General features: G+C 56.5%; 2 protein-coding genes across 2 annotated transcripts; one reads left to right on the top strand and one right to left on the bottom strand.

Moving 5' to 3' along the window:
* Positions 1–18,086: 18,086 nt before the first annotated feature.
* LOC117866440 (protein LIFEGUARD 2) lies at positions 18,087–20,994 on the top strand. The gene is made up of 4 exons (XM_034750648.2): positions 18,087–18,498; positions 18,628–18,741; positions 20,195–20,352; positions 20,474–20,994. The coding sequence occupies exons 1-4, from the start codon at positions 18,171–18,173 to the stop codon at positions 20,669–20,671; spliced, it is 798 nt and encodes a 265-aa protein (XP_034606539.1). The 5' UTR covers positions 18,087–18,170; the 3' UTR covers positions 20,672–20,994.
* A 109-nt stretch (positions 20,995–21,103) lies between these two features.
* On the bottom strand, positions 21,104–23,329 carry LOC117866441 (uncharacterized). Its single transcript, XM_034750649.2, has 4 exons — positions 22,629–23,329; positions 21,828–21,929; positions 21,618–21,746; positions 21,104–21,463 (listed from the first exon to the last, which is right to left on the bottom strand). The coding sequence occupies exons 1-4, from the start codon at positions 22,858–22,860 to the stop codon at positions 21,276–21,278; spliced, it is 651 nt and encodes a 216-aa protein (XP_034606540.1). The 5' UTR covers positions 22,861–23,329; the 3' UTR covers positions 21,104–21,275.
* Positions 23,330–25,838: the final 2,509 nt, after the last annotated feature.

Genomic DNA, 25,838 nt, shown 5'->3' with positions numbered 1-25,838 from the left:
AACCCAGTTCGACCCCCAAACCAAACACACCTTTAGCTACTTACGTCCTATATCTAACTGCTCAAGTCTTTGCATGTGTTTGTAGTAATCCAATCTCACAGGACACGTTTGGTAAGTTGACTCATCATTCAGTTTTTATGGCCTCCCAGTGAGAAGAGAGCAGTTAATTTAGTTGAACACACTGAGATAATTTCCAAAACACTATCGGCCTCTATAAATTTGATTATCTCCTGAATTTACTTGTTGTTAGAGGACACTAAATGTTCAGTCGAAAATCTTTTTCAAACCTAGGACAAGCCTCTATCTGCATATATATAACTGTTAAATCGACCCTTACTTAGGGGCTCCATGCCATTATAAAGTTCAAGACATGCAGTGCACAAAGCACCATCGATAATAATATTTGATCTACTTTTCATATTTTTGCTACGGAGCAGTCTAAGGCAACTGCTCCCAAAAATGCAATATTTCCATTTGTTGATTCAAGGAGCAGTGCACCTTGATATAATGTACTCATTCCGTTCCAAAATGTAGGTCGTTTTGGGTTTTCTAGATGCATAGAATTTGTTATGAACCTAAATATAGGGTTATGTCTAGATACAAAACAAAATCTATGTCTAAAAAAGTCAGAACGACCTATATTTTGAGACGGAGGGAGTAGTGCTCAACTTGGTGGTCCTTAATTAGTTTTAATTCTTGCGGTTGATGCTTATTAAGATTAGTGTTAATTGCCATATAATACTATGGTAATTTGTGTTAGAGATAGTTAGGCTAGCTACGCTGTTCTGTTTTTGTGTGCTTGTGGAGTGGAAATGCCAAGCTGTTTCCTGCCATGAATATCCAACTACGATATGGTTTTCTGTTGGAGGACAAACTAATAAATTGGATGACTGCCATTTGTTTTTACTGAACATTGTGCTCCTTCCTGATGGTGTAGCAGTATTTTTAATTGCTTGTCGGTATCTGTTTTGATCCAGTAGCAATTATTAGTCCCAAGTTTATCCTGGTACTTAATTTTGGGGGTTTTGCTCAATTCATTTTGGAACATGTAACCGCAAACAGAGGGCATTTACTTCTGAATTATGCCATGTTTGTTAATCATATACATACCCGGCCGTTCAGAAACCTTGTTTTTTTCCCCCCCTTGGACAACACTAACGGTTGAAACGCATACTGCAGGTGCCGGCGATCGAAACCTAGGCTGAGAGGAGATCCGTGTAGCGCGAAATCTGAGCGCCGATCGAGCTGAGAAAAATCGATTGCCCACGCCTACCAGTGCTGTTGGATGATGGCCTGCATGCTGTGTTCATGTTAAGCTCATCTGGTCTGGTCCTACTTGTACAAGCGCTACATACATGTTATATGTATGAGGCCTGGCTATAGAATTAACTTGCAGTGTTATGTTACCGTGCAATCTGTTTTGTCGATCGGGAGTACCAGCTGCATATTCTGTGCTACCTTACGAGATTATTAATCTGTTTAAAAGTACCTAGAAAAGCTAAACCATTTTACTAAAAAAAAGTTAAAACCACGAAGGGGGTACTAGCTGTGGGTCGGTGGAGGTCCCGAGGAGGCCGTCTGACCGTGCAAATGTGGACAAGAGGTGCCGTGTGTGGCTTCCACTCCTCAGGCCGAGAATGGAAAGTTGGTGTTGGACGAATAAGGACCGGTGCCCATCATCCGCGCTTCGAATGGAAGGTTAACGTGACGTGTGTCCACGGACTATATGCGAGAGTAAGCCTGGAATGATTGGAGCCATGCATACCACAAACCATAGAACAAGACACGAAGCGCACCCATCATATCTTAATTCCTCGATCGATACGTCCATAGCCAGCATTCTACCCTCGCACATTATTGCAAGATCACAAGCGACGAAACGCGCTAGTACTAGTACTTGTAGATGGCAGTAGCTGGTTCGGCCTTCGCAAAAACTGAAAAAAAAAAAATTCTCCCCAGCCAAGGCTACGCGGTTGTCTGAACATCAGGATTCGAGATCAGCTTTCATAAAAAGACGTTGTGAGGAGTCTTAAGTTAAAAAAAAATTTAAACGAAGTAGTAGGAGAGCTGCTGATTGTATTAAAAAGAAGATAGAGTCCTAACTAGGCAGTACAACAACGACAACAACCAACCAAACAGAGCAACTAAAAAAAATTAGTAGGCAAATGCTATAAATTGTGTTTGGATTGGATGGACATGTTTGGTCATATGCTCCGATAGCAGTGGCACAAAATCCCAGCTGCCGAGAGAAACAATCGTAGCATATGCATGCTTATTTTGACAAATTAAAAACCCCTAGAGGTACTGTTGGGGGGAAATATTAACGCTCCCCTAAAACACCACTTAAGGAAGAAGACACGGAGGCCCGGGCCCACCTAGGTGTAATCAAAGTCCCGCCTCGCCCGACCAAGGCGTCAGGATCGAGAACGTCCGACCCCCCTCCTCAAAGTTTCCGCCTCGTCCGACCCCAAGTGAAGGGGTCGGGCGCGCTGGGGCCCCCAGGGGAGGCGCCCCCCTCGGATACGGTCCCGATGGGCAAGACAGACAAAATCCTGTGGGTCCCCCCGTCGGCCTCGCCATAAATGCGCCGCAGGTCTGGCGGAGGGCAGGGCGACCGCGCCCCCCACGCAACCCAACACAAGTACCCGTGCACGACCGCTCTGTGCAGGCTACAGTGCCGGCGGCCGGCTCCCATTCGCCGCAGGGTACTCATGGCCTGCGCCGGCCGGAGCACAGGGGAGAGCGGCCTGTCCTCGGGCCCCGCGCACCCCCGGGTCCCGCGTGCCCAGCAGCACGGATGTGACGCTCTCCCTCTCAGCAGCCATTGCCTGAGTATCCGCATCCACCGTCCTCCCTAACGGACGCTGGGATAACGACGGAACGCCCTCATCATGATCTGACGCCTACGAGCATCGAAGAAGCTATCTGCAGGGAGCAACAACACTTGGCACACGGCGATCTCCCCCTCCGGCATGCGCGCCGGCGCGTGTCCAGGGCCGGCAGAGGCGTCGGACGCCTAGGATCTTGCTCCTCCTTCCTGCCGTGCTTTTTACCATACTACGCTTTACTCTTTACAGTCCTCTTTACTCGATTCCAACTGTAACTCCGGCCACCCCCTTGCGATATAAAAGGAGGAACCCGAGGCTGGAGAGGGGATCGGCTTCCTCTCCCACAAGCGATAGCACACAACAACTCTCCCTGAGAACGCAAGCACCAAAGAGACTTGGGACCAGTCCCTCTCTCGTCAACCTGTAACCCCTACTACAGAACCCCCGCGTGGGCAACACGAACATCCTCGATACTAGACGTAGGGCTTCCTTTGCCCGAACCAGTCTAAACCCGTGTCTCCCATGCAACCACCTGAGGCTTACGCGCATAAAAGAAATTTACTAGTCTAAGTCTTGATCCGTTGATCTTGACAACGACAGTTGGCGCGCCAGGTAGGGGACCTTTGCGCGTACATCTCCAGCCTCAGATGGCCAATTGCGATAGCAGCTTTGCTCCGGGCTCACTGATCCGTTTTGGGAGCCTGGACTTCCTGGCCACCGGGGAAGGGATCGAGCTGATCCCTGTCCTCATCTTGCCCGCTCGTCCTACTGCCCTCGGCCCCACCGCCAGGACGGCGGTGAGCGGTCGGTCGCCTACCAGAAGGACCTCACCAGAGGGACAGCCCTGTGGGCTACGCAACGCCACGGGGGCTTACGGTCGCCTCCTAGCGCGGTCCTTGACCACGCCGCCCGCGAGCAACGAGCTCGTGGACGTGGCGAGGACAATCACCGATGCTGGCTCCAGTAACGGGAGTCCCCGCCCCTCGCGCGAGTGCCTTATGGTGGACACGCACTCCGAGGGGTCCAACGGCGATGGTGCCGAGGGGAGACAACGGGTTCCCCCCTCGCGCGCCGCAGCTACAACTGCAGCCTTACCTAGGGCCCCAGAGTGCTCTCAGCAACCAGAAGCGCACGCGGGCGCTCGCCAAGAGATAGAGCACCCCCACCACGAGGGGGGAGCGCGGCAACGGGCGCGCACGTCTAGGAACGCATCTGTGCGGACAGAGAACGTCCGCCGCTCTTTGCCCGCGCTAGCCAAAACGTCGCCGCCGCGGCGGTATTGCTCCGACAGCTCCCCGAGCCAGCGACGCCCGAGGAGCAACGGGCATGCCAAGAGATGCGCAACCTGCTCGAGTGTGCTGCCGTCCAGCAGGCGGAAAGTTCAGCGTCTCGGCGACGCGGGCAGAACGCCAGCCGGGCGACGCAGGGCACGCCCCCGGAACGGCGGGGGGAATCTGTCCATCAACCCCCTCCGGGGGCGAATCAGGCCGCGTCCGCCCGACGAACCCCGCCGCCCGCGGTAGGAGAGGCTCGGTCCGTCCACCAGCGCGTCGGTCTCATCCGCGACGCCCGCGACACCCTGAACGCGCGGAGGCGCTCCCGCGCGGACAGGGGGGACGGGGCCGATCGAGGCTACCACGTTCACCGTGGCGGGCGCTACGATAGCGGGGAAGACCGCAGCCCGAGCCCCGGAGCAGCAGGGCCTCGGGCCTTCTCCGCGCGCATCCTAAATGCGCCCTTTCCGCCGCGCTTCAGGCAACCCACGAGTGTAGCCAAATACTCGGGGGAGACAAATCCTGGAGTATAGCTCAGCGATTACCGGCTTGTATGTCAAGCTGGCGGGACGGACGATGACCTGTTTATCATCCGCAACCTACCCCTTTTTCTGGCAGACTCCACGCGAGCCTGGCTAGAACATATCCCTTCAGAACGCATTCGCAACTGGAACGACCTGAAAGAGGTTTTCGTAGGAAACTTCCAAGGGACGTACACGCGCCCCGGCAACTCCTAGGATCTCCGGAGCTGCCGCCAGGGGGCGGACGAGTCCCTCCGGGATTACATCTGGCGCTTCTCCAGAAAGCGCACCGAGCTCTCCAACGTCGCCGACGCCGACGTCATAGGAGCCTTCCTAGCAGGGACCTCTTGCCGGCCCCTCGTCCACGAGCTAGGGCACCGAGGCCCGCGAACCACGGAAGAGCTCCTCAACATCGCCACTAGCTACGCCTCTGGCGAAGAGGCTGTCGGAGCGATCTTCGATCGTTCCAAAGGCAAGGCGAAACGGGAGGAGGACGCCGACGAAGGCACCTCCAACCGCCAGCAGAAGAAGAAGGGCAAGCAGCGGCGCGAGGCCCCCCTCGTGGCCACGGTCGAGCGCAAGCGGGGGCAGCCGCCCCCCGAAGGCGCTCCCGGCTTCTTCGACAAGCTGCTCGAGGGACCGTGCCGGAACCACGAGTTCCCCGTCAAGCACGCCTACAAAGACTGTAACCTCATAAAGAGGTACTTTGTGGGCAATCCGGTGAAAGGTGACCGGAAGCGGAAGCCCGACGAGGAAAAGAAGGGCGACGAAGAGAAGGAAAACGGCTTTCCTAAGGTCGACGGCTGCTTCATGATCTTCGGGGGCTCCGCAGCGTACGACACCAAGCGCCAGCAAAAGCTAGAGCGCCGGGAGGTCTACGCGGCCGAGCCTGCGACTCCGGCTTTCCTCGATTGGTCCGGACCGGCCATCACCTTCGATAGGTCCAACCACCCGGGACGCGTCCGACATCCAGGGCGTTACCCACTCGTCGTCGACCCCATCGTCGGTACGACGCGCCTCACCAAGGTACTCATGGATGGGGGCAGCGGCCTCAACCTCCTCTACGCCGAGACTCTCGACGCTATGGGGATCGATCGCTCCCGCCTCCGTCCCAGCATGGCACCCTTCCATGGCGTCGTGCCAGGGAAGCAGGCGACGCCTCTTGGGCAGATCGACCTGCCCGTCACGTTCGGGACCCCTTCCAACTATAGGAAGGAGGTCCTCACCTTCGAGGAGGTAGGGTTTCGCGGAACCTACCATGCCATCTTGGGACGGCCGTGCTACGCGAAGTTCATGGAAATCCCCAACTACACCTACCTCAAGCTCAAGCTGCCGGGGCCCAATGGGGTCATCACCGTTGGCACAACCTTCCAGAAGGCATATGAGTGCGACGTGGAGTGTTGCGAGTATGCCGCGGCCATCACCGTCACCAGCGACATGGCGGTCCAGCTTGCCGAGGTGATCGAAGATCAGCCTGACGCCAAGCAGTCGAGCACCTCCTTTGAGCCCACCGAAGGTATCAAAGAAGTTCCCCTCGATCCCGGTTGTTCCAACGATGGGGTTGTGCGGATCAGCGCAGCCCTATCCCCCAAATAGGAAAGCGCGCTCGTCGACTTCCTCCGCGCGAACAGCGACGTCTTCGTGTGGAAGCCCTCGGATATGCCGGGCATCCCGAGAGAAGTCGCCGAGCATTCCTTGAACATCAGGGCTGGCTCCAAACCAGTGAAGCAAGGCTTGCGCCGTTTCGACGAAGAAAGGCGCAGGGCCATTGGTGAAGAGCTCCAGAAGCTCCTGGCGGCCGGGTTCATCAAGGAAGTGCGCCACCCCGAGTGGCTAGCCAATCCTGTCCTTGTACCGAAAAAGAATGGGAAATGGAGGATGTGTGTCGATTATACCGGTCTCAACAAAGCGTGTCCAAAGGATCCGTTTTCTTTGCCACGAATAGATCAAATAGTCGACTCAACCGCCGGGTGCGAAACCCTCAGCTTCCTCGACGCATATTCCGGCTACCACCAGATCGCGATGAAAGAGGCCGACCAGCTCGCTACCTCCTTCATCACCCCCTTTGGTCCCTACTGCTACGTTAAGATGCCGTTCGGCCTCAAAAACGCGGGGGCTACCTTCCAGCGATGCATGCTGAAGTGCTTCGGGGATCTCATTGGGCGGACCGTTGAGGCCTACGTCGACGACATCGTGGTTAAATCCAGAAAGGGCGACCAGCTCGTTCCCGATCTGGAGCTAGCCTTCGAAAGGCTGAGGGATAAGCGTATTAAGCTTAATCCCGAGAAATGTGTGTTCGGTGTCCCAAGAGGCATGCTGTTAGGCTTCATCGTCTCTGTGCGCGGCATCGAGGCAAACCCAGAGAAGATAGCGGCCATCAGCGACATAGGGCCGATCCGAAACATAAAGGGAGTACAGCGCGTCATGGGATGCTTAGCATCCCTAAGCCGCTTCATCTCGCGCCTCGGCGAGCGAGGTCTTCCCCTCTATCGGCTCCTGAAGAAATCCGACCGCTTCGAATGGACCAGCGAGGCCCAGGAGGCACTTGACCGACTCAAGGATCTCCTAACGAAGGCCCCAATACTAGTCCCGCCCGCCGACGGCGAGACCCTTCTGCTCTACGTCGCGGCGACCACCCAAGTGGTCAGCGCGGCCCTAGTAGTGGAGCGGGAGGAGGAGGGGCACGCTCTTAAGGTACAACGCCCGGTGTACTTCATCAGCGAAGTCTTGTCCGAGTCCAAGACACGATATCCACAGATCCAGAAGCTCGTCTACGCCGTCCTTATCACGAAGAGGAAGCTGCGTCACTACTTCACCTCCCACTCGGTAACGGTCGTTTCATCATTCCCGCTTGGTGAAGTAATCCGGAACCCAAATGCAACAAGGAGGATCGCGAAGTGGGTGCTTGAGCTTATGGACCAGGGTATCACCTACGTCCCCCGCACCGCTATTAAGTCGCAGGTACTTGCCGACTTCGTGGCCGAGTGGACGGAGGTACAAGCACCGTCGGCACCAGAGGAGCAGGAGTACTGGACGTTGTACTTCGACGGGTCACTGATGAGGGCCTGCGCCGGAGCAGGCCTCGTCTTCGTCTCTCCGTTGGGCGTGCGCATCAGGTACATGATCCGCCTCCATTTTCCTGCATCCAACAATGTCGCTGAGTATGAGGCCCTACTCAACGGGCTCCGCATTGCCATTGAGCTGGGAATCCGTCGGCTAGACGTCCGGGGCGATTCTCAGTTGGTCGTCGAGCAAGTCATGAAGGAGTGGAGCTGCCATGACCCTAAAATGGCCGCCTACTGCAACGAGGTCCGTAAGCTCGAGGACAAGTTCGATGGGTTGGAGCTCAACCACGTCGCAAGGCGCTTCAACGAAGCCGCTGACGAGCTAGCGAAGGCGGCGTCTGGCCGGATGCCCGTCCCCGACAGCGTTTTCGTTAGCGACCAGCTGAAGCCTTCAATCCGTTATCTGGAGCCAGCAGGGGTCGGCGAGGCATGCCCAGCCCTGGGGTCGGGACCCGAGCCGGGGGAGGTCGGCAGCGCGCCACCTGTCCCGGACCCGAGCACCGATCCCGAGGGAATCAACGCTGCCTTACCCGACCCGGCCCTGGAAGCCAAGCCATCCGACCCCGTGGTTATGGAAATCGCGGCGGGCCCCGCGGCGGGGGCCGACCCCCCGACCGACTGGAGAGCCCCGTACCTCGACTACCTTGTCCGCGACACGCTCCCAGCAGACAAAACAGAAGCCCGCAGGATCGCGCGCCGTGCGAAATCTTTCACCATCATCGACCAGGAGCTCTACAAGAGAAGTCACACTGGGATCCTCCAGCGCTGCATCCCGATCGAGCAGGGAAAGGCGCTGATCCAGGATATCCACGTCGGGGCTTGTGGTCACCACGCTGCGCCAAGGACGCTTGTTGGCAACGCCTTCCGACAAGGTTTTTACTGGCCAACCGCGGTCGCGGATGCTACCCAGGTAGTCCGCACCTGTGAAGGATGCCAGTTCTTTGCCCACCAAACTCACCTGCCCGCGCAGGCGTTGCAAACCATCCCCATCACGTGGCCGTTCGCGGTCTGGGGGCTGGATCTCGTCGGACCCTTCAAAAGGGCGCCCGGGGGCTTCCCCCATCTGCTCGTCGCTGTCGACAAGTTCTCCAAATGGATCGAAGCAAGGCCAGTGGCGCAAATCAGGTCCGAGCAAGCGGTACAGTTCTTCACCGACATCATCCACCGGTTCGGGATACCAAATTCCATCATCACCGACAACGGCACGCAGTTCCCCGGGAAGAGATTTCTCCAGTTCCGCGACGACCACCACATTCGAGTGGATTGGGCGGCAGTGGCGCACCCCCGCACGAACGGGCAAGTCGAGCGAGCCAACGGCATGATACTCCAGGGTCTCAAGCCACGGATCTTCGACCGCCTTAAAAAGTTCAGCGGACGGTGGGTTGCGGAGCTCCCAGCAGTCCTCTGGAGCTTGAGGACGACCCCCAGCCGGGCGACAGAGTTCACCCCGTTCTTCATGGTCTACGGGTCAGAGGCCATCTTGCCCACCGACCTAGAGTACGGGTCGCCGAGGGTCAAAGCATACGACGAACAGGGAAACCAGGCGTCGCTCGAGGACGCACAAGATCAACTCGACGAGGCACGAGATGTAGCCCTACTCCACTCGGCTAAATACCAGCAGGCCCTACGGCGTTACCACAGCCGCAGGATACAAGGCTGCGCCTTCAACGTCGGTGATTTAGTGCTCCGCCTCGTCCAAGATAACAGGGGTCGGCACAAGTTGACTCCCCCATGGGAAGGCCCGTTCATCGTCGCACAAGTGCTACGGCCAGGCACCTACAAGCTGGCAACTCCCGACGGGCAAATCTTCAGCAACGCCTGGAACATAGAACAGCTAAGGCGCTTTTACCCATAGCTTTTATTTCCAAGTTATGCATAATCTTGCCGTCTTTTCCGTTCTTTCGTCCAAGCTCAGGGGCATCCGACCCTGGCCTCGTCCCAGGGTCGCATACCCCTCGGGGGCTACCAGTTTTGTTCTTCTGCGAAAAAATAAACCCTGAACCACCTTGGCTCAGGTCTTTTCGTTTAAGCTCAGGGGCATCCGACCCTGGCCTCGTCCCAGGGTCGCATATCCCTCGGGGGCTACCAGTTTTGTTCTTCTGCGAAAAAAGAAGGCCTTCTCCTTTAAGCTCAGGGGTATCCGACCCTGGCCTTGCTCCAGGACCGCATACCCCTCGGGGGCTATCAGGGGTCCCGACCCCAGCCGCTGGGCGCCACCTAAAAAGAAAACGGTTTTTTCTTTTCTCAGTCTGAACACTCCCTTTCGAAAACCTTTGGATGCAAAAAAGATAAGGATGCGTGAACGGTGCTCAGGCAAGTTGCAATCGGACCGCGAAAAAACATACGCCCCAGCGGCTACGGCACCTTCGCTCATTAAAACTTACTGACGCACCCGGCAACGCATCCTAAAGCTTTCGAGCCCAAAAGAATAACAAAGGGAATCGGGTTCTTTTGTGCAAACAAAGAGTCATAAGAACAGGCCCGTATGGCCAATGCAAAACGAGTTCAAAGGACTGACATAAGTACAAACTTTTTGGGCGCGAGCTCGGTACAGCTAATTCGCAGAGGGGTCGGCAGGAGCGGCGGCTTCAGGGTCGGCAGGAGCGGCGGCTTCAGGGTCGGCAGGAGGGACGGCTTCATCCTCCAGGAGCTTCGCGAGGGCCTCCGCCGGCACGGTCACCCCGGCATTGATCTCGTCCAGCTCGGCTTCGGTGTAGCCGGCGTAGTACCCTTCACTCATCCCGGCAAAGTTAATACCGGAATAGTGAGAGCCGAAGACCCCGAAGGCTCGCCGGACGCCAAGGCGAAGCGCGTCCACAGCGATCTCGCGACAGCGACGGCGCACCTTGAGGACACGAGCCGGCAGAGAGCTCGACCCCTCCTCCGGAGCTACACCAAAGTCGTCGCAGATGACGCGGACCGCATCTCGCAGGGCGCCGTGCTCGCCGCGCTCCTCGTCGAGCAGAGCCCGCAACTTGGTGATCTCACCTGCAGGAGCCACCCAGAAAACCCCACCAAGTCAAAGAACAGAACACAAACGACACAGGAACACGGGAACGGAAAAAACCTCACCGTCGGCCTGGGTCTTCAATTCACGCTCCCGGTTGGCGCTTTGGGACACGGCGGACTGAAGCCCCTGCACCTGCAAGCGGAGTTGATCGTTCTCCGTGCGAAGGGCTCCACGCTCCCCCCTCAGCTGCGCCAGCTCCTCGGCGTCCCGGCGGGCCCTCTCAGCAGCAACTTTAAGCCCCTCGGCGTCGTGGCAGGCCCTTTCCGCGAAAGCCTGGAACTCCTCAAGGTCGAGGCGGGCCTTCTCGGCGACGGCTTGGAGCCTGGCCTCCGCACGCCGCGACCCCTCCAGCGCTGCCCGCTCACGCTCTTGCAGGTCGCGGATGATCCCCTAGGCGGTGTTGACCTGCAAAGACAGGTCCCTGGTCCGCTCCCTTTCGGCGCCAAGCTGCAGGGACAGGTCCCTGGTGCGCTCCCTTTCGATGTTGAAACGCTCCCAGAGACCCTGCTGCCGCCGGAGGAAATCAGATTTCCCCCGGCTGCCCTCTTGGAGAGCCTGCAAAGCAATACGCCGTTTAAGGCAAAAAAGGCAAAAAGGAGGCACTCATCACCAAGCAGTAGAAATAACATACCTGGCTGCCAGGGACCACGGTGTTGGCCAGAACTCCCAGCGCCGAAGTCAGAGCCGCCTAAACCTGGGCGACGCTGCCCTGCATCGCCTGCCACCTATGCCACTCGGCGGCGGCGGCCAGCGCGAAGAGGTGCCTCGGCGGGTCATCACGGGATGACCAGCGGAGGACGGACCCTCTCCACGCCCTCGGGACGGAGGAAGCCGAGGTTGAGACAGGGGCTGACCCAAACGTCGCTGTCGATGACGGCACCACGACGCTAGAGGCCGCCGGATCCGCCGACGGTCCTGGCGCCTGCACGCTCGTCGCCGCCAAGGCCGCCAACGGTACCCCTGTGGGCACCTCCACCTCAGCCGCCAGAGTCACTCCCGCGGGGGTGACCGGGGCGGAGGCCCCTGCCTCCGTCACCGCTGCCTCTGCTGCCGCCGCGCCTCCGGGAGCAGGCGCCCCCTCCGCCTCTGATCCCGCCACGGCAGCGGGGGTATCCGCCCTGCGTCCCGTCGCCGCCGCCTTCTCCGCCTCGTCGGCGTCGAGGTCGATCACCTCCCCGGCCTGAGGGCCCTGGGGGATCACGCCCTGAGCTGAAGGGGCGATCGGAGGGGCCGAAGGCGGAGTGGAGTCCGCTCCCCCTCCCGCGGCTGACGCCGCCGCCGCTCTGCAAGCCACCTCCGCGAGGGGATCCGCGACAGCACCAGGAACCCCGCCGCTCGCCGCGGGCGGAGCCGCGGCCCGCCCCCCGGAGGAGGTCGACATCCGCAGCGCCTTCTTGGGCGCCAGCTGCAGGGTGAGGCCACGGGGAGAAGTGCTGCACATCGATGGCCAGGCGTTAGCCGAAACAAATGAAAAAAGAGGAGAAGAATGACACATAGGGAAAACCAACTTACGCCCTCAAAGCGCAGGGGCGGCGCGCGCGCTTCGACTCGGAGCCGGACGCCGACCCCGGGGCATCTGGCAGCGGCCGCTTGTCGCCACCTCGCTGCTCTCCGCCAGCGGGCACGGCGGTGGAGGCAGGCTCCACGGACCCCCGAGGAGCGCCCCGAGCGGACTCCTGGGGAGCGCCCCACGCCGGACCCAAGGCGGCGGCGGGGGCAGGCTCTGAAGACCCCCGAGGGGCGCTCCGTGTCGACATCGGGGGGGCATCCCTTGCCGACCCCGGGGGAGCGTCCCGCGCCCGCTCCTGGGGGACGCCCTGTGCCGACCCCGGGGGAGCGGCCCGCGCCCGCTCCTGGGAGACGCCCTGAGCCGACCCCGGGGGGGCGTCCCGCGCCCGTTCCTGGGGGACGCCCTGCGCCGACCCCTGGGTGGCGTCCCGCACCTGCTCCCGGGGGACGCCCTGCGCCGACCCCTGAGGGGCGGTCCGCGCCAGCTCCTGGGGCGCGCGCTGTGTTGGCCCCTGAGGCACAGCCCCAGGGCCCGGGGGAGCCGAAGCCCGGGCGGACGCTTCCGCCGCTTCACCCCCCGCGGCCGTCTGCGGGGGCGCATCACGAATCACCAAAGCCCCCGATCGGGGGGGAACCAGCTCTTCCTCCTCTTCTTCTTCCTCATCTTCATCCTGTTCATCTTCATCGTCGTCGTCGTTGTCGTCGTCAGACACGACCACCCCCCTCCGCCGCCGCTGGAACTCCTTGGCGGCCTTCTTCCGCCTCCTCGCCGTCTCCTTGTCCTTGCGGCGCTTCTGCGCCTCGGCCTGGAGACGGTTGCGAGCCCTCCGCTCGGCATCTTCCGGCACCGGCGGAAGGGAGTCCGCGACCCGGGTCAGTGAGCCCTGCAAACATAAAGCAGATCCGCGTCAGAACAACAAACAGCAGGACACAAGGAAAGGAAGATGACGCACCAACTCCTTACCAGGTCTATGAAGCCCGGCTCCGGGCGCATCGGCGGGTGGCCGGGAATTGGGTACTCGACGTCCCTGTCCTCCAGCGCCTCCCGGAGCCGTTGCCGGATCTCGGAGGCGGCAAGCGCGCCCGTCGCCAAGGCGGTACCCTCGGTCAGCGCGTCGGGGGTCATGGCGCCAAGCGGCCGGGCCCGGAGCATCAGCGGCGCCACCCGCCGGGCGTGGTACGCGCCGATGACCCCGGCGCCGGTGAGCCCACTCCTCTTGAGCTGCTCGATGGCCTGCAGCAAGTCAGAGAACCGCTTCTTCTCCTTCTCCACCGGCCCGTACGCCCATACCTCGGGCGCCGCGTCGATGGTGCGGCCGGTGAAAGCCGGCAGGGGGGAGTCCGGGTAGTTCTTCACGTAGAACCACTGATTGTGCCACCCCTTTGTGGGACACCGAGGTCTTCACCGTCATGTACTCCTTGGAGCGAGTGTGACGGAGATGGATCCCGGCGCACCCGATCGGCACCGGAGGCGACCGCTGCTGGCTCCCGGCCTTCCCCGTCTTCTGGTACAGGCTCACTGTGAAAAAGTACTTCCACAGCGCGAAGTGGGGCTCGATGCCCAGGAATCCCTCGCACAGCGCGACGAACGCCGCGATGTGCTGGATCCCGTTGGGGTTGAGGTGCTGGAGCTCAAGCCCGTAGTGGTGGAGGAGTCCGCGGAAGAAGCGGCTCGGAGGAGAAGCGAATCCCCGCTCATGGAAGTGAGCGAAGGAGACGACGTAACCGGCGGGAGGCGACAGAACCTGCTCCGGCCCTGGCAGCTCCCACTCGCCCGCCTCCGTCCTCTCGCAGAGGAGCCCCTTCCGTACCAGGCCCTCGGCGTGAGAGGAGGTGAAGTGAGAAACTCCCCAGGAAGCCATCGCCGGGGGAAGGAGGAGATCGACGGAGATGGAAGAAGAGCGCGCGGCTTGGAGCGAAGGAAACGAGGAGAGCGTGGATGAACTGAGTAGGAGGCAAGAAGGCTCGAATGCGAGAGGAGAGAGGAACCGGCGCGGTGGGCTCCTACTTTTATAAGAAGGGTACCGGGGAAGCCAAATCGACGCCCCGGCCGCCATAAATGCGGCGCCAGGTACGCCCCTGTCACACCCGTTTCCTTTTCGAAAACCGTGCGCACGATCGGCCGCGAAAACATCCTATCTTCCTCGATTCGTGGGACGGTGCTTCCATAACTCCACTTCCCGGGTAACGCGCCCACGACGCCCCCCACGTTCGGCCCAGGCGCAACAACCGCTCCGCTCCGGCCTAAGGCCCACAGGGAGGTAAGAAAGGGATACGGGGCTGAAAATGCCCCTACGGCCCATTACGGTCCAGAGGTTCGAAAGCTGGCCCAACACGGGTTCGACAGCTGCCTCAGGACATCCCCCGAGCAAGGGGTGAGAAGGGACGGGTCCGCTAGCGGCCAATACCCAGGCGAGCGAAAGCCAAGGGCGCCCCAACCTCACGTTCGAGTCCCGCCCGATATAAAGTTCATGGTTTTTCCACGGGGAAAGGCAACGAGACCCCAGATCCGGTCGAACGGGTCTGGGAACTATATGAACTGGCCGGCGGGAAATTGGAGTACGCCACCAGCTTGGCCCGAGCCGGACCCCCCCGAACGGGGACCGGGACTCCACTCGAACTTACCCGTTTGCAGCTCAAAAGAGCACCACGGTTCGTCCAACGCGGATAACGTGGCCCGGCTCAAACCCTCCGTCCTAGCGAACGGACGCTTGAGGGGCAGCGATCAAAAAGTCGACCTAGCCTCCCGATCGGTTTCCTGCAACGAGCAGAAGCTCGGGGGCTAGTCTCGCAACCAACTACCACACGTGTGGTCACAAATCAAAGGTTTCCCCCAGCCAGGCTGAAATAAAGCAAGCGCACCACAACACAGAACCTGCGGCAAAACAGCAAAAGAAGCCTCCGGAGGAGCACTCCTGCTCCACCACAGGCTCGGGGGCTACTGTTGGGGGGAAATATTAACGCTCCCCTAAAACACCACTTAAGGAAGAAGACACGGAGGCCCGGGCCCACCTAGGCGTCTGGCCCAACCAAGGTGCCAGGATCGAGAACGTCCGACCCCCCTCCGCAAAGTTTCCACCTTGCCCGACTGCGACCCCGGGGTCGGGGGCGCCCGACCCCTCGCCACGGAGTTCTGCCTCGTCCGACCCCAAGTGAAGGGGTCGGGCGCGCTGGGGCCCCCAGGGGAGGCGCCCCCCTCGGATACGGTCCCGATGGGCAAGACAGACAAAATCCTGTGGGTCCCCCCGTCGGCCTCGCCATAAATGCGCCGCAGGTCTGGCGGAGGGCAGGGCGACCGCGCCCCCCACGCAACCCAACACAAGTACCCGTGCACGACCGCTCTGTGCAGGCTACAGTGCCGGCGGCCGGCTCCCATTCGCCGCAGGGTACTCATGGCCTGCGCCGGCCGGAGCACAGGGGAGAGCGGCTTGTCCTCGGGCCCCGCGCACCCCCGGGTCCCGCGTGCCCAGCAGCACGGATGTGACGCTCTCCCTCTCAGCAGCCATTGCCTGAGTATCCGCATCCACCGTCCTCCCTAACGGACGCTGGGATAACGACGGAACGCCCTCATCATGATCTGACGCCTACGAGCATCGAAGAAGCTATCTGCAGGGAGCAACAACACTTGGCACACGGCGATCTCCCCCTCCGGCATGCGCGCCGGCGCGTGTCCAGGGCCGGCAGAGGCGTCGGACACCTAGGATCTTGCTCCTCCTTCCTGCCGTGCTTTTTACCATACTACGCTTTACTCTTTACAGTCCTCTTTACTCGATTCCAACTGTAACTCCGGCCACCCCCTTGCGATATAAAAGGAGGAACCCGAGGCTGGAGAGGGGATCGGCTTCCTCTCCCACAAGCGATAGCACACAACAACTCTCCCTGAGAACGCGAGCACCAAAGAGACTTGGGACCAGTCCCTCTCTCGTCAACCTGTAACCCCTACTACAGAACCCCCGCGTGGGCAACACGAACATCCTCGATACTAGACGTAGGGCTTCCTTTGCCCGAACCAGTCTAAACCCGTGTCTCCCACGCAACCACCTGAGGCTTACGCGCATAAAAGAAATTTACTAGTCTAAGTCTTGATCCGCTGATCTTGACAACGACAGGTACATTCTGCTAACCCATGGATTTGTGGATTTATTGGAGAGTGTATGCCATGCTCAAGCGCTCATGGTGCGTGGTGCTGCACTCGGATGTCAATTGGGATAACTTTGCACCCATTGAGGTCAAGGTATTCTTCTAGATCCTTCAGCATGGGAACACGTGCACCCGAGACTTCCTGTTCCACCACGGCGACCTTAGCATGTAGGTCTGCCCCTTCTGCCCCGACACCTTGTAGAACGCAACACACCTCTTCTTTACTTGCCTCCGGATGCAACCTTTCTGGGGCAAGGCTCGCTTTGGAACTGCCGTCATCGACATCACCTCTTTGATCCAGGGTATCCTACTACCGCCCGTCCCTACCCGCCACACCATCACTCTGCTGCTCCTCTCGGTGGTCTGGAAGACCTGGAACAAGATGGTCTTCGACTCCATCGCGCAACCCATCGCCGGTATTGCCACGGCGGCCTAGGAGCATGCCTTTCTCTGGGCTCACCGTGCTCCTCGGCGCATCGACACCTCCCCTCTGGAGGAGAGGTGCCAAGCTCTGTGTGTTTCATAGACGCCCTGTGAACGTTTCCTCCTCCTCCTCCTCCCACCCCTCCCCCTACCCTCTTGTATCACTCCGGCACTTTGGTAGCCTGTAAAAACTCACCAAATTGGAGACAGGTTTTTCCTAGCTTAAAGTTAGTTAAGTGTGAGAAACAAGGTTTTGTTAAAAAAACTAAGCTACAACAGGTTCCAAATCCATTTTTCATGCATTATATTTTCCTAGTACATCACAGATATAAACTGCATGTATTTTTTATGTCATATCCGATCCATAAACACCGACACGAAGAAGAAAAGATGTGCAAAACGGGGATGGAAGTGGAATGTACCCTTAGTTGAATTATCTTGAGTGCAGAAGAATCAAATGATCCATAACAACCCACCCACCACCACAACCTATGAGTTTACACCGACTGCCGCAAGTCACGTCATGTCACACCTTCTCTGGTCCTCCACTCTTCTCCATTGCACTTTTCCAAACATTTGATCTAAGCGCTTAGCAAAGTTATTCCCCGTACCCTACCAATTCCCGTGGAGACTAAACTATTTTTCTCATAAAATTCATGCGTTCCAAATAAAACTTATCACGTGAAATGTGCTGTAAGTTTTATAACTAGCTCCAATTAAACACTAATAAGAAAAAGAAAAGAAAATCACGTGAAATGTGCTGTGAGATTTCTTATACCCCTCGTCGAATGAAAAAGGACGAGAGGAAGCGTCAGAAGCGATGCAAGGCAAAGCAACCGGTGAATCGGCAGCCACTACCCACCATTCCACCGGCCACCACGCGTCTCCTCCTCCCTCTCCCAATGACCCGCGCATGTGCCGGGCGGGCCCCCACTTCCCTCCCCTTCCCACTGGCACGAGGTCCCGGCAGACCCCCGGTGGGCCCACCTGCTCGACCGAATCGAATCCAATCAGCCGCAGCAGGCCCGCAGCCCACCCAGTGACCCAAACCACTCCCCCACCCGCCCAAGGTTTCGAGCGACGTCTCGCTGACCGTGGGTCCCAGGTCAACAACGTCTGGCCTCACCAGTCGCCGCGACCGTATCTGCCCTCCACCGGTGGGCGCTCGACACGCGTCCGCTCCCGGGGGCCCCGCAGCCGGGAAGGCTTCTCGGCGCCGCTCGCTGCCATGTGGACCGGGAGCCTCGGGCCCGCGCGTCGGCGAGACGCGCCCGGTATATAGCGCCGCCTTTCCCCACCGGCTTCGTCTTCCCCGCGAATCCGCGATCCCCTCCCTCTCCAGTCCACTCCCCCCGGAAAACCCCACTGCGCAGCGCGAACCCTAGGCCGATCGCCCCGCAATGTCAAAGCCCCAGGACGCCGACCTCGAGGCGGGCGTGCCCGCCGGCGCCGCCGCTACGGCGGCGGCGGCGGCGGAGGCGGAGAAGGCCAAGGCCCCGGCCCCGGCGGCGGCGGTGGAGGCGAAGAAGGTGGCGGAGGAGGAGGACCCGCGGCTGCGGTGGGCGTTCGTGCGCAAGGTCTACGCCATCCTCTCCCTGCAGTTCGCGGTCACGGCGGCGGTCTCCGTCGCGGCCTGCCTCGTCCGCGCCGTCCCGCGCTTCTTCACCTCCGGGCCCCCCGCCGCCGTCTGGCCCGTCTTCATCGTGATCCTCGTCTCGCCGCTCGTCGGTACGGTGCACTACCCGCTTTCCCCTTCCCCTTCCTAGGGTATCGATCGCCCCTGTTTTGGTTTACTTGCGATGGGAAATTCTACTGACACTGGGTGCGGTTGATCTGTGATTATTCTGTGCTGTGCAGTGATGTTCCCCATGATGAAGTACCGGGAGAAGCATCCCAGGAACCTGGTGCTGCTCGGCGTCTTCACGCTCTGCTGCAGCCTCAGCATCGCCGTCACCACCTCCAGCAGCGTCGGTACGGGAACCCTGATCCCCCCGTCTCCCCTTCCTCGTTTTCTGCTGTGATGTTGTTAGATCAAGTGAAGGGGTTGTGAAATTCTGGTGGTTTCTAGGCCCAATTAGTGATCATCTGCTTCCGATCTGGTGTCTGTTGGTTTACACCACGTTTTTTTTCGGTGGGATGGATTGTCGGGGATGTCTGATCCTGCACTTTTTTTGGGGAAATGCAGCAGCTGTCATTTAGATTGTTGTGTTGAACAGAGCACATTTGGGGCTCTTGGGTGATTGAGGACCTGAGGTAGAGAACAAGAGGGGCGCCTCTTTTTTCCTTTTGCACGGAGTGACCGATATATGACTGTATCCTCTGGATCGTGTCTGTATCACCTGTCAAATTATGATATTCCTTTGGTTTCATCCAATAAATGTTTAAGTTACTCTGTTCCCTGCAAAAAAAAATCAGGGTAGAATTTTGATGTTGTAGCTTTCAGTAGAATTTCACCTTATATTTACTTATTTAGTTGTTGGCAGTGGTAAGATGGGTATCGGCTTGGGGTCAATGTTTTTTAACCAAATCCTGTGACTGTGCCATATAGATGTATGTACTATTTGTGCATGGCAAGGTCTTGTTTGCCTACGTAAACGGTTTTCTGTATGGACAGCTCCTGCAACGTTTGCAATTTGCATGGTTAATTTCTTACATTTCTTATTGTTGTCCCTATGCAGAGTAATTGTTTGCAATGATCAGTGTCCTGTGCTGAGTGTCCGAGTCCATTAACATGTCCTGTTTCATTCTTGTGGCATCATTTGGGTGACTTGCGCAACAGTTATCTTTAGCGTAATCAAAACTCAGTTTTTACGTATTGGCGTGTGCTATCTACTGTTAAAGATCTGTCTGCGCAATCACTCCTTTGCATGAGTTGGTCTTTGTTACATGATCTCTATAGGTTTTTCTTAACTACTTTGTGATCGAATAACTGGGTCCAGATCATCCTGCGGAACCCTCACTTTATCTTTCGTCTTCGAGTCTTGGGCTATATTATATTTGTTTCATTGAGTTGAAGTGCTGAATGCTTATGTTTTTGTTGCGACAAAATCCAAGTATCCCACATTTCTTATGTTAAAGGATTGTCGTTCTGAATTTAATACAGCTTTATTCTGATTGGTTCTAGATACAGATTGGACCTTACTCATGCAATTTTGATGCAGTCCTTCTATTGTGGTGAAATCCATGGCACTATGTTTTTATATTGGACAACTATAGATCTGAAATAAATCCAGCTCCCTTCTCTCAGTTTCTAGATGCTAATAAATCTTTTATCTGTCCAACTTTCAGGCATTTAAAACGTTTTTAATTACTTTAAAAAATTACTTCCTTCTGCCGTACTCCAATTGATGCTTTAAGAAACTGTGTATTTTTTTTTTGTCATTGTTATGGCTGACGGAGTGCAAATATTGTGTCATGTCTACAGGCAGAGTGGTTCTGCAGTCTGCCATCCTCACTGCAGCTGCTGTTCTGGGGCTCACCCTCTTCACCTTCTGGGCTGTGAAGAAGGGCTACGACTTCACCTTCATGTTCCCCTTCCTGTTCACCTGCCTCAACGTGCTGCTGGTGTACCTCATCATCCAGGTTCGCCTGCATGCCGGACAACAACACGCCATCTCCCTCTTTGTCAACAAATCAAGCGCCCCCCCCCCCCCCCCCCACTATCTCACAGTGTAATAATATTGCAAACCACTGGACCTCGCAGGTCTTCTTCCCGCTTGGAAGGGTCGGCATCACCATCTACGGGTTCCTGGGTACCATCGTGTTCTCGGGCTTCATCATCTTCGACACCCACATGCTGCTCAAGCGCCACACCTACAACGAGTACGTGGTCGCCGCCATCTCCCTCTACCTGGACGTCATCAACCTCTTCATGGCCCAGATGTCGCTCTCCTTCCAGTGAGCCATCACCGGTCTCACCTCAACCACCCCTGACTTCGCCTCGCTCGCCCGGTACATGGTGAATCACGTGACATAGCTTCACAAGTCTAGCTGCCTCAAGTTACCTCTTACCTAGTAAGCACTACAGCCTATGGAGCTGGAGACTGCTATGTAATTAGCCACTCTCTGGCTGCGACGTGGTATATATGACAGCCGTGCTAATATCCGATAGATAACCATAGACATTGAGATATCATGCTCGATCGTTCTTCTTCGGCACCGGGTAGTTCTGATTGTTAGGCTGCTGTTGGTTCTGAAACCTTAATGGAGATCGAAATTACACTCCTCGCTTGTGTGTTTGCTGTGTGTGATTGCTGTGTCTGGTCATCGCTGTTCCTGACTTCCCTGTGGTTTATAGTGTTTCTGATCGATCTCATCTCCTAGACTGTAGGAATTCAGAGTAATGGAGCGTCCGCTGCTCATTTATTTCTCAAAGAGTATTTTTACGTAACGCTGGTGCTAATCTAATGGGAAAACTGGGCTGTAGTGTATGATATGGATCCCTAATCCGAACACAACTTCGTACGATATATTCCTAATTAACTAAAAGAGCTGTAAGCTGAGCTTCAGATGGCCTGGAGCCAGAGAAAGGAGATCAGCAAGAGGAGATCGAGCAGCCCGCCAGCGGGCACGGCGGCAGCTCCGGCGCCGGACCTCTTGACGGTGAAGGAGAAGGGCGCCGGCGGCGACATGCTCGGCGTAGACCCGTTGATCACGTCGATCCCAAGACCCTTGCAGTCCGACCCCAGCGAACCTGCGTCGGAGATCAGAAGAACACAAGACCGCCGGCGAGCCGGCGTCAGTCAAACTTGCATTCACATGCGGCCATGAGGTTTCATCAGACCACAGGCTGCAGAGCTTCAGTTAGGTCGCATCAGCGGAATAATAGAGGTGTGCTGGTTGCTTACACTGGCGGTAGCAGGGGTAGGAGGTGTCGTTGAGGAGGTTGGTGTAGCCGTCGCGGCATCGGCAGCGGTGGGCGAAGTCCGACGCCTTCTCGCAGGCGCCGCCGTCGCCGCAGTACTGCATCAGGCACGCTGCAAGCAGATGGATGGATCACGCTTAGGTTCATTCAGCTGGCTCGGTAATGGCCAGTCGAGACGGTGGGGTATTATTACGGTCGAAAATGGAGAAGTTGGTCAGCGGCGGCAGCCCAGCCGGCGGTGAGGGAGCCGGCGGCGGGGATGGCCCGTCGTCCTGGCACTTGTAGTTGATGGTGCCTGCAAGATGGAGGGAAGGAGAGTCAAAGCTGTCGTCTTCGTGGTGCAGTGGTTGACTTCGTTTGTGACTGCGTGACACGTGCCAAAGGCTACGTATTTTCCAATTTTCCAAGTTTGACATGTGCCTTGCACGGGTGATGAAATCCCGGGCCAGGACAGTTGGACTACGGGAAACGTGGAACGTGACGAGCCGCTGCTGCGGAGTCAGCAGAAGTTTCTGAAGGGAAAGAAAATAAAAAAAAAAGTCTCGTTCCGCGATGGGCTCCTGGCACGCGTGTTACACCGCGAGGACTTTCGCAGCATGCCAGGACCGACCTGGAACGCCAACAACGTTCCCGGGCTAATCGATCGACCGATAATCACGCGGTTTGGACATGGGCAGATGATGGAGTTTGCAGGACGAGAGGTTGATTGTTTGAGCTGCAGTTTTTAAATTTTTTTGAAAAGTTGCTGCTATCTTTTTACTTCTGAAAAACTAACACTATCTCTTAGAAGATGTGGTTAGTTTTCTAAATTCAAAAAGCTACAAAAACTTTATAAAACTAAGCTTTCTATATAAATTTAACTTTTTCGAACTTCCAGCTTTTTAAAAGTTACACAAAAAATCGTTGTTTATTTGAGTTTCGTTGTTTATTTGAGTTTCTGCCTTTTTCACATTGAGAGCTACCAGAAAGCTCAGATAGTGTCTCAGTATCTTACAGTTTGGAATGACGCAGGGGAGGAAGGGGAACTGCACGCTGCCGAGGTGGTAGCGGCTCCACCCGGGCTTGCACTGGCACGCGAAGCCGAAGGCGTAGTCGCCGGACTCGGCGCACGCCCCCATGCCGCACCTCACCTTGCCACACTCGCCCTCCGCCGCCACCCCGTTGAGCAGCACCAGGGCGGCGACCCAGAGAGACGCCAGCACGACGAACTCGGCACGCCGCCCCATTATTCCTCGCCGTGGCCAGGCGGCGCTCTCGATCGAGCTCTGCTCCCTGCCCGGCGGCCTGCCGAGACGAGAGGGTCGTCGATGGAGCTGGACAGCTGGTGTTTGGAGGCTGTCGTTGTTGCAAGGATGACGACGGAGCCCGGGCGGAAACTTATAGTACTATAGCCATGCCCGTAGTGTTGTGAACTTGTGACTGATCGGCCGGGCCGACTAATTCAGCACGCTCTCGTACGTGGAGGTGAAACCTGGAGAAAAAGAAAAGGAAATAAAACAGGCCGGCGCCGCCGCGTCGTGTGCAAGGGCGACCGTCAAATTTGACGAAGGATCAGAACTGAATGAACCTGACGGGTTCTCCGGTTGTGGCTGCTGCCGTGTCGTTTGGTGTTCTTGACCAAAGCAAAGACGACGAAGATTCTCGCGTCAGGTCCAAACATGTTGGTAGCTTAGTTTCATCTAGAAGGGCATGCAGGCTGACTTGATGAACTACTCTGATTATTTTTTGCATACAATGTGGTCAGTTTCGAGAGATCACCTTCATTTGTGTCCGTGCGAGAACGCCCCTGCGTTTCCCCTCTCGGGCGACACGGGCAGAACCCTAGCCGCCGCCACCGCCACTAAGCTCCTACTACCCTCTCCCTAGCCACGCCGCTGCTAGAACCAGCCGCTGGAAGCCCATGCGGTGGTGAGGATGGCGGTGGCGAGGCAGTCTCGGCTGATGGATTAGGCTCGGTTTGGCTCAAGGATGGTAGCGGCGCATCGATCCGGCCGTGTCCAGCTCAAGCATGATGGTGGCGCGTCGATTCGGCCATGTCCCTAGCGGTGGCACTCACTGCACCGACCAGAGAGCCTGAGGCAACATGTGCCGCGACTGCGAAGGTTCACGCCCACCAGGATCCGGCGCATCGCAGCATCAACACCAACCTCCGCTGCATCGTCGTCACCTCGTAGCTCGCCGTTACCGCTCAGGGCCGGCAGGATCTTTCCCCGGCTGGATTAGGCTCTTCCTCGGCCGAACCCTGGCCGGATCTAGGGAACGGGTTCCCGTGGCTGCGTGCCACAGCGGCGGCGGCGCCAGCCACGGGCCATTGGGCTCTTGTTGTGGGGGCAAGGCTGCGACATTGCGGCTGCAGAGTGGAGAAGACCCCTCCAGTCCACATCGGCGCCCTGGTCGGCGTTGGTTCTTGTGCGGGCACAGGCGCTCGGCGGCTTATGGTGTTGCGATAGCATTTGGTGGTTGTCAGGGTGTCTAGATCCTCAGGCGAAAGCCATGACCGGTCTTGACTGGTGCCTGCCAGCAACGGCGGTGCCTTATTGCATCGTTCTCCTTGTTGAAAGGGTTGCGGTGAGGACCTCGACCTTCAGGGATATTTTCCATGTGAAAACCGTAGAACCGACTTGCAAGTCCAGACGTCCAGTGGCGGCAGCGGCTCGACGTTGCTTTCCTCTTGAGGTGTAATTTTATAGTCCTTGGGATAGCGGTACCAGATGTGCTTGGAGGGATGGCCGTGCACAGATTGTTTCAGTGCAATTGATTGGGTTGCTAGAGTGTATGGTACAGATTGACTAAGTGTAGTTTCTACACGACTAGAGGGCACCAGGAACTAGAAAGAAGGTGGCCGTCAAGCAAGATGATCCTAACGTCTAAAGTTTCTAAGAAAATAGCAGATGTGAGGGATTAGTTGCTGCACAAGGCCCAATGCAAGGTTGAAGTAAGAGCATAGAAGAAGTTTGAAGCTTTTCTTTCTTAGTCTCTTTCTTTCTTATTTTCTTTGTTCCTCGTTTTTGAGGATTGGAGTCTAAGTACTCATGTATCTTCTGGCTACGTGGCCGGATTTGTTTTGTTCAAGATCGGACAATTTCCTTAATTAAAAAATGTGGTCAGTTTTGCGGATTATTTTTCTTGTTATTATTGTCTAGTGTTTAGTTTTTTCTTCGCTGTTGAAAGGTTAATTTGTCGGCTTCATGAAGCCTTTGCATGAATGAGTGAATGGACGGCGGCTTATCTGTCGCTCTCCATGGTTGGTGCGGTGCTACGAGAAGGTTTGGGTTTGGCCCTTTGATTGTTCGCTTTTGGCGATGCCATGGCATGGTCTCACAAATGAACGAAGGGAATGGATGTTCATAGGCATCGTGGAGATAATTAAGCCACGCTTGAGCAGGATAATATACTAGTATTTTGGGAACAAAAGATGATATTGCTGCGTTGTAAAGTGAATCCTTTGTGCTTTTGAATATTTTTTCGTTGCAAAAAACTTCTATGTTTTTTTGGAAAAAAAGATCTTGCAAAAACTTCCATGATGAGCTTATGGACCTAGACCCTGTAATACATACCTGACACTTTAATTAAATGATCCGGTAAATTTTTTTACTTTGACGGTCAACAGCTTTCAAAATCTAGTTTAGAAATGTAAAAAATCACAGTTTTAGTATCAAACACTTATTAGATAGAAAACGGTAAAAATTTTAAAACCTCAAGACAGTTGAGAATTAGTGGCGTCAAAGTTATTATAATCCTCAGTTCCAACTGTGTTGGGCCAGGCCAAACCGTTTGGGTAGTCCACTAGTTTAAGACTTTATCGGGCTCAAACCACTAGTTTAAGACTTGAGGATAAAATATCTACTGGGCCAAATTCATATCGGGCTCAGCTAATTGGTAGGTTGTGTACCCAAGCCCACAACTTGTATTAAACTGGATTTGGGCTCGGCCGGGTCATAGATTTTCTTTTTCTCGAAAGGTTCATAGATTATTTGCTGACTTTGACTGACAAATTCTACAACAAGTGCCGTTAAATTTTTTCAAAAAAAGTAGCATTCAACATGCAGGCTGGTTAACAACTTATAACGGAAGGATTTATTTTGAAGCAAGATTTCAACATGAGTTATGAGGTAATCAGCTAGTTGCATCCTTTTCTTTTTGCTTGAACTAAGCTGCTGATGAAAATTGTAAGGAAATAAAGGAGCAGAATGGCACTTTTTGT

This window comes from Setaria viridis, chromosome 8, assembly GCF_005286985.2.
Source record: "Setaria viridis chromosome 8, Setaria_viridis_v4.0, whole genome shotgun sequence".
NCBI classification, from domain to species: Eukaryota; Viridiplantae; Streptophyta; class Magnoliopsida; order Poales; family Poaceae; genus Setaria; species Setaria viridis.
The sequence above is the reverse complement of the archived record's forward strand: the minus strand, read 5'-3'. Positions and strand labels throughout refer to the sequence as shown.

Excerpts from the sequence above, each read along its gene's own strand:
- LOC117866441 (XM_034750649.2), bottom strand. The coding sequence starts at position 22,860 with ATGGGGCGGCGTGCCGAGTTCGTCGTGCTGGCGTCTCTCTGGGTCGCC. Across the intron at positions 21,747-21,827 it reads CAACTTCTCCATTTTCGACC|CGTGCCTGATGCAGTACTGC; the intron begins GTAATAATACCC and ends ATCTGCTTGCAG. Across the intron at positions 21,464-21,617 it reads CTACCCCTGCTACCGCCAGT|GTTCGCTGGGGTCGGACTGC; the intron begins GTAAGCAACCAG and ends TCTCCGACGCAG.
- LOC117866440 (XM_034750648.2), top strand. The coding sequence starts at position 18,171 with ATGTCAAAGCCCCAGGACGCCGACCTCGAGGCGGGCGTGCCCGCCGGC. Across the intron at positions 18,742-20,194 it reads CACCACCTCCAGCAGCGTCG|GCAGAGTGGTTCTGCAGTCT; the intron begins GTACGGGAACCC and ends TCATGTCTACAG. Across the intron at positions 20,353-20,473 it reads TGGTGTACCTCATCATCCAG|GTCTTCTTCCCGCTTGGAAG; the intron begins GTTCGCCTGCAT and ends TGGACCTCGCAG.